General features: G+C 36.2%; 1 protein-coding gene across 1 annotated transcript; it reads left to right on the forward strand.

Annotated features, from left to right (window-relative positions):
* Positions 1–5,812: 5,812 nt before the first annotated feature.
* LOC112140238 (galactose-specific lectin nattectin-like) lies at positions 5,813–6,904 on the forward strand. Its single transcript, XM_024263159.2, has one exon. It carries the CDS (start codon positions 5,828–5,830, stop codon positions 6,311–6,313), a length of 486 nt encoding a protein of 161 aa, XP_024118927.1. The 5' UTR covers positions 5,813–5,827; the 3' UTR covers positions 6,314–6,904.
* The last annotated feature ends 1,047 nt before the right edge of the window (positions 6,905–7,951 follow it).

The following is a 7,951-nucleotide window of genomic DNA, read 5'->3' on the forward strand; positions in this document are numbered from 1 at the left end:
CCTTCTGTGCCATGACCATTTTACATTTTGTCTCAAAAGTTCATGAAGCTGAGCCAACAAGGTTGCCAAGTTTGGGAGAAATTTGCTGAAAGAGTTTAACAAACCCAAGTATGTTTTAAGCTCTGTTACATTTGTGGGAGCCAGAGCATTTAAGATGGCTTCAACTTTCTTTTGCACTGGGTGAAGCCCTTGTGCATCAACTTTATACCCCAAATACTCCACCTCTTCTTGCATAAACTCACACTTGCTTCTTTTCAGCCGCAGGCCGGCCTCCTCCAACCTGCTCAGCACCTCCGTTAAGTTTTTTAGGTGGTCTTCCTCATCCTTGCCACTCACCAAAATGTCACCCAAGTAGACAACAAACAGAGGTATACCTTTCAAAAGGTTTTCCATCGTCCTCTGGAAGATGGCGGTTGCTGATGCTACTCCGAATGGCAGTCTGTTGTATGTGAAAAGTCCTCGGTGTGCTCACCGTCACATATTTCTTGGATTCCTCACCAGCAGTATTTGTTGGTAAGCATGACTCATGTCTAACTTAGAAAACTGCTTTCCTCCTGAAAGTGCAGTGAACAGATCCTCCACTTTTGGTATGGGGCACTGCTCCAAAGTATTTACACTGTATTTACAGTTAGTTTGTAATCTCCACACAGTCATACAGTCCCTGTCAGTTTAAGAACCACAGGCGCTGCCCACTCAGCACACTTGACAGGTGAGATGATGTTTTCCCTTAACAGTCGGTCTATTTCTTCATCTACTTTTGCGTGCATAAAAAAAGGAACAGATCGAGGGTGGAAGAAGCAGGGAGAGGCGTCTGATTTTACTCAAATGGTGGCTTTGGTGCCTCTCAGAGTTCCCAGTTCTTCTTTAAACATATCTGTTCAACACTTGTTGTAGTGTATTTTCGATTGCCTTGACTTTATGCACTCTCTCAGCTTGGCATCTGTGTTTCATTTTCTCCAATCCAGACTGATCTCCTCCAGCCAGCCTCATTCAGCAAGCTGGGCCCGTACCCTTTTACAACAGGGGCAGTTTCAATGTCAAATTTCATACGGGCTCTGCACCAATATGTAATGCTTAGAAAGTAAAATATTGAAGAACTTTGAGGATAGAAAACGGTAGAGAGCATTTTCAGGTTTTGCTGTTAAATGATCCAAAACAGCTGTCATTTTTATCCTTTGATGTTGTTTCACTGCTGAACCAGAAGATTGATAAAAAAAAATGTAAAATGACAAAAAATTTTTCTATCTCCAGTTCTAAATGAAGGTATAAATGATGTTTAAATACAAATAATTTCAATTTCCACCCATCCAATAAATAGACATACACATAGCAATAAGCATTGTATTAAAAAGTAAGAATCGTGGCTCAATTCGTGAATTGTTGAGCTTGATTCGTGAATCAAATTGGATCGCCACCTAATCAATGATCCACAGCCCTACTCTTGCTATATGACCCACTTTGCCACATGCATGACTTTTTTCTCTTGTACTTACATTCTGCTGCCGTGTGTCTGGTTCCTTTACACCTGTAGCATTTTGGCTGTCCTTGTCAGAGGTTCCTGGTGTCCTTTACGGATGCTGTATGTGCAGTTTTGGCGAAGAAACCACGCCTGCGCGTGAGGCTGCAGCGTTCTCTTCTTCTTAGAGCAAGCGTGACTAAATAGTATACATGCCAGCACATCTACTTATATTATAGTCCAGAATTTTTTCTTTAACCTGCTTTTAGAATTTTTTCAATCCGTGCAGTACAAGCTAGGACATTTTCTGGCTGAAAATTGCAGTTTACAAAACCACTGGTCAGGTTTTAAAAAAAAAAAAGTTATGTTGTCTAATTTTACCACTAGTCAATTACTGTTGATTTATTCTTCCTCTCCTGTAAATTTAATGAGAAAAAAACAATTAGCAGGTACTGTTTTTATTCGCAAGCCTCCATGTCCCAGAATTGATCGCTGGAACATGAGGTCATGTGAATGAATATAGCAAGCTGATTGGCTGCAAGCGATGTGTACAAGCATACAGGAGCAGATTTCTGTATGATTATTTGAGAATATGTAAATGAATATTGATTAAAACTAAATTTGTGACTTAATTCTTGTAGTTTGCTTGATTAGCTTTCCAACAATACCCTCCTTTCGTCGATTGGACAAATAATGAGAAAGTTATGACAATTTAAAGACTAATCTTTGTTTCTGGTCACAAAAATGTTACTGTTTTCCTATTTATTCAGGAATAAAATTAGACCATACTTTTGATCACTTTACATGACATTACTTTATTATTCTTTGAGCTATCTTAATGATCTTTATACCGTTGGAATGGTCTCTTCCAGCCCTTTCCAGTGATATAAATATAAACGTAATTTTAATTTTTTGGTCGCATACCTAATTTAACTGTATGTTGATGCTCCAACAACACTTATCAATATTGCCTTCTGTCTGTCTTCATCATAAATTTTATTGGCTGCAAAAAACAAAAACAAAAAAACAGTTCAAGGTCTGCATCTTCGGATCAAACGCTGCTAGCGTGCCAATTGTTGCCATGTTTCCTTAGTAGGAGGCTAAGCTAACCTCCGCCACGTGTTAGCCCGTACCTTTCTGCCTTTTCGTTTCTTCTTTTTGGAGCTCCTCCCCCTCAAAAATCATTGTCGCCAAAAAGATGTTCCATCTTCATCTAAAAGGAATGTCCAAACGGTGACCAGGGTGAACCAGCTTTTATTTACATTCAGCCACTCCGTACATCGAACACACCTGCTGCTCAGGCTTGTCTGACTTCTACTTTTCCGAACACGTAACACACAGCTCTGTGTAGCATGCCTGCCCCCTGCTGGCCAAATGATTAACATAAAATGTAACATATTTCAGATTCAAGATACCGCATGAAGGTTGTCCAGTTATGTTAAAGATCAGATTGGACTTTCTGGAGTTTACTTGCAGCTGTTTTTTTTCTGGAATTCTTTCAGATGAGGATCAAGTTTTTGCTTTTATACAGTTCAAATGACCTCCGAACACCCACCAATACATGATATTAATCAAAAAACAGCACAGTATCTGAACTTGATAAGCTGGTATCATCTTATCTCACCATAAATTTAGGAAAATGGGTCGTTGTTCTGGTTAAACACGTGAACAATATTAATTTATGACATGAAAGTGATAATGAGTATTTGTGTGATTGTAAAATGAGGAAGTTCAGGATGTTTCCGATCAGAACTTTAACTGATAAATCCTAGAGGACTGTTGTAAAGATATCACTATTGTCATGTTCCAGTAAGCAGTTCTTTCCTTATGTTTGCTGTGTTGTCTTTATGAAAATGTTTTATTTATTTATTTATTTATTTATTTTTTAATAAAATGCAGTTCTCTCACTTGGTTCCAAGATTCCTATTTGAAACAATTACCTACATATGAGTGAGTAAGTGTGACGTGACACAGAAAATGACTTACTTCTGTCTCCAACAAAATGAAGTCGATACAGTTGCTGTTTTCTTTCAATACATTTAAACTACAAATTTTACTGGAAGCTTTTTTTTTTAACTATTTCTCAAAACATCAAGGCAGAAGTCATACATTCCTTTAAAAGCAGCACGACAGAAATTAGATAGTAGGTATATATTGAAGTCGATTCAGTCGTTGTTTTCTTTCAATACACACGTCGTTACCAGAAACTTAACAAAAGGTTTTTGTTTTTTTTAATTTTCAGAAAACGTCAAGGCCAAAGGGATACATTCCTTTTAAAACAGGACGTAAAATAAAGAACAGGTGCTCAAACTACTGATTAACAGTCACATAGCAGATGTGATCTAACAACCATAAGATTGGGAGACAGTGAGAATAATATCAGTAACAAGTAAATTAGGAAATATGTATACATTGAAAGAATAAACGAGCAATTGGCTGAAAATTTGAGTTTCCTGCTTGTCCATTCACGTGTGTTGAAAAAGAATTTGGCAAGAATCAGTAGGTTGTTCCTATTGAAGTTGTGTTTTTTTTTTTTGTTGTTGTTGATGCTTTTTCCCGCGTGGGACATTCCAAAAATTATGCCCTCTCGTTTTAGGGTATTTGGTTGAACATATTTGGTTCATAACCAGTTTTGTAGGTGAAAAACATTAAGATAAACAATAAAATAAAATAAAAAGGGTACCAGAGCGAGACTTGATTCTGACAAATAGAATGACTGAGTAATAGCTGTTTGTTTCTCTATGTAGGTCAAGGGGATTTTGGCTTCTTGGAACCAGCAGGTACTTCCTGTTTGGAAAATCAAAGGGGAAAAAATAATCAGTCAATTTCTGGTACACAGTTATAATCCTTTTCAAACACAGTGTGAACTGTGCTAGAAATCAGCTATGAATGATTAACTTGAACCTTGACGGATCAAGGGCAACTCAGAACATGATCAAAATAATTTAAAAAACCAAAACTAAAGCACAGAATCCTCAAACATGAATCTTTTCATTTACACATTTAGCATTTGTTTGAAAGAAAATGTAAAAAAAATAGATGGCTGTGATCATTATGATAATTATTCTACAGAATGTTGTGTTAAAGACTCTTTTCACTGTGACGTCAGACAAAATGGCAACAAAGCTGACAACTGAACTTTGTTTAAAACATTTTTACATTAATAATTAAGAGTAACCTCACCAATTGTAACAGAAATTTTATAAATTCTCTACATAACTGTATTGGTTTCCCTCTTTTAGATCGTTCCCAAATCAAAATACACATTTATGATCTCCTCTAAAACTGAAGGTTCTATTGAAAGTATCAACCTCTCATTTGAGCAGAGATTATTCTAATGGTTTATATTATGGCTCATATTATTGGGACTTATTTTAAGAGCGATCAAACACAAAACTGATGGAAAATTATGTTGGCCACAACTGCAGCAAAAATGTGCATTGGTGCATTGCTCCCACATATTTTAAATGCATCCAGTGCTGAATTTAGTTGTTGTTAAATAGAGTATTTTAGGGGATAATTGTAAACAACAAGAACAGTTAGCAAGCAGCACAGTTTTTAAGCCATGTATTTTCAGCTTTCAAAATAAGAGCGGCCAAGAAAAATTTTCAGCTCTAGCCGTGTGTATTTAGAGAACTATGGACAAATAGTCACTTTCATAGTTTTTGTTAACAGTTTCCAATTAATTCAGTCCTTGTGTTTTGTAATTTTTGCACATGTGAAAACACAATTGCAAGTGCAAAGTTACGCACAAATGTATTGTACGAGTTACAAAATCAATCGTTACTCACACACAAATCGGATGACCCTGTTTTCACTCCATAATTTTTGTTCAAACGTGGTAATATGTCTGTCAAAAGAAAATGGCAACTGTATTGGCTTTATTTTGTTGGAACCTAAGACAAATAGTTTTCTGTGTGTGTGACGTCACTCCCTCATATACCGTTAATGGTTCCAAAAAGGAAGTTGCTTCACCAAGTATGTGAAATGCGTTTTATTTTTAGAAAGCAAAACAAACAAAAAAAAATTATAGAGAGGAAATAGCAAACATAAGAAAAGTATTGAAAAACAGGAGGATGCAAAAAATATATATTTTTTATGGAGGAGCTCTGAACTATAATCTGAAGTCCTGATCGGAAACATCCTAATTATGTACTGTGGAAGAGATTAAGGTTAAGAAAACGGTTACTCATTATCAGTTTCATGACTGTTTAATGTCATAAAAATGTTCACGTGTCTGGCCAGAAGAACATTTGAACTGTATATAAGAAAGCATTTGGTCTCAATCTGACAGATTTCCAGACACAACCAGCTGCAAGAAAACTCCAGAAAGACCGATCCGATCTTCATCATAACTGGACAACCTTCACCATGTTGGTCCTCATCTTGGTTGGTCTCGCTCTGATGGCTGTGGATCCTTCAGATGGACAGGAGTTGAAGCTTCTTCGTGGCAGTTGTCCCCCGTTCTGGAACAGCTATGGGAACCGCTGCTACAAATACGTTGCTACACCAATGACCTGGGGAGATGCAGAACTTCACTGCGTGTCACAAGGTGCCAACCTGGTGTCTGTCCAGAGTCATGGAGAGGACACTTTTGTCCACACTCTGATCAGAAACTTCGACCCTGCTCAGCCAGCAACCTGGATTGGACTCAGTGATGCTCAGAAGGAAGGAGTGTGGCTGTGGTCTGATGGGTCCAAAATTACCTTTCAGGCTTGGTCCACAGGACAGCCAGACAACTATAAAGGCAAAGAACACTGTGGACACACTAACAGAGACACAGATAAGAGATGGAATGACATTCCCTGTACATATAAATATTCTTTCGTTTGCAAGTCTCGCAAAATGTGTGACTAAAGCAAAAAGGGTTTGTATTGGTTCCTGTTTGTAACTAAACTGATCATTTGTTCTGTCTTCTGTGTGGCAAAAGACCAACTGTGTAAAATAATCTTCATGTTTTTCTTCATTATTCATCTGTCTTAAATGTCCAAGAAACAACTTCTAAATGATCATAGATTTTTTACTTCCATTGAAATGTGAATATCTTGTCATTTTAAAATGTTAATATTTTTTTTTTAAATTAAAAGGAATGTTGTCAAGACAATAAACTTTAAGTATGTGACAAAATGTATGTGTAAGGTTTTGTCTTTGGAAAACAACAGCTATTGTGCAATATGTTAAAGTTATTTGGGGATATTTGTTTTAAAATTCTATTCTAATTTGAAAAATCATTAATTGAAAACAACCAATTAAGAAATTTAGCATTAAATATAAAACCTCAAGTTATTTTCTTATAGATTGGATTACAAAGAGCTAAATCATGAAACCATCATGAAATCATGATGATCGGAGTCATATTTATGTTTCCAAAGCAATCACTATAGCTGTAAATGACAAGTTTGTGAAGTAACACATAAAAGTCAGTATTTGCTTCCATTTTCATTCTGACTCGGATCCAATTTGCCTTTATGAACAAATGCATACAAGATTTTCAAATTATGCACTTTTAAAAAGAAATACCCCACACCATTTTGTATAGATGAAATCAATGTAAATGAAAAAGAGATTCTGTAGTTTAAAAACATAAGATGATATTTATCAGAGAGCTGAAATTGTTTCAAATCTTGTAGACAAAATCAGAACGATAGTAGTTCAATAAGGTCATTACTGTGTCTATCTGCCCACAACAATCATGTCTAGAACTTAACGCTGAGAGGATTCTTGTCTTCAAACTTTAAACTATTATAATGATGTCAGTTTGCCTCTTTCTAGACAATAATCCAAACAAAATATTTATTTACAAAGATATACATGAATGTTGTACATAAAAGAAAAATAATAAGCTTGTATAGCCAGAGAAAAATGTGCTCAGCCACAGAGACACAGAAACACAGCAGAAGTGGCTGTCATTCAGACACAGCCCCCTTTATTGGCAAAAATCTTTTAATAAGAATCATATAAACCGAAACATGGAGAAATGATTACTGATGTTTTTGTAGAATTCTCCACAATAAATAAACCTGATTTCACAACATCACCTGTGTCTTCCATAAATTTTTTAGTGAGATATCAACAGACATCATTCATTCTAAATGCATTAGCTGGAAGCTCCTCCCACTCATTTTTCCTTTAGATGGATAGGAGTTGAAGCTTCTTCGTGGCAATGATGTCTGTTAGATTAGTTTTAAACATTAACTGAATATAAAATAAACACTGCAACTTTCCATCCATTCATCTTCAGAATCTGCTGAAGCCCTTTCGGTGTCCCTTGTTGCTGGAGGTTTAGAAGCATCCACCCACTCCACATTTCCTGCATGTAACTCCTCTGAGTAGGATCACTTGAGTAGCAGCATCCCAATAGAACCTTGTTCTCACATCTAGTTCATTTCTGTCTTGTTCCAATCACCCACTTCCCATCAAACACAAGTACTCCAAAAACACCTAGGAATAAATAGACTCAACCACAAGCAATAAATAAATAAACAAATACATAAA

Source organism: Oryzias melastigma, unplaced genomic scaffold, assembly GCF_002922805.2.
Source record: "Oryzias melastigma strain HK-1 unplaced genomic scaffold, ASM292280v2 sc00534, whole genome shotgun sequence".
Classification (NCBI taxonomy): Eukaryota; Metazoa; Chordata; class Actinopteri; order Beloniformes; family Adrianichthyidae; genus Oryzias; species Oryzias melastigma.

Coding starts and splice junctions, on each gene's coding strand:
- LOC112140238 (XM_024263159.2), top strand. CDS start 5,828: ATGTTGGTCCTCATCTTGGTTGGTCTCGCTCTGATGGCTGTGGATCCT.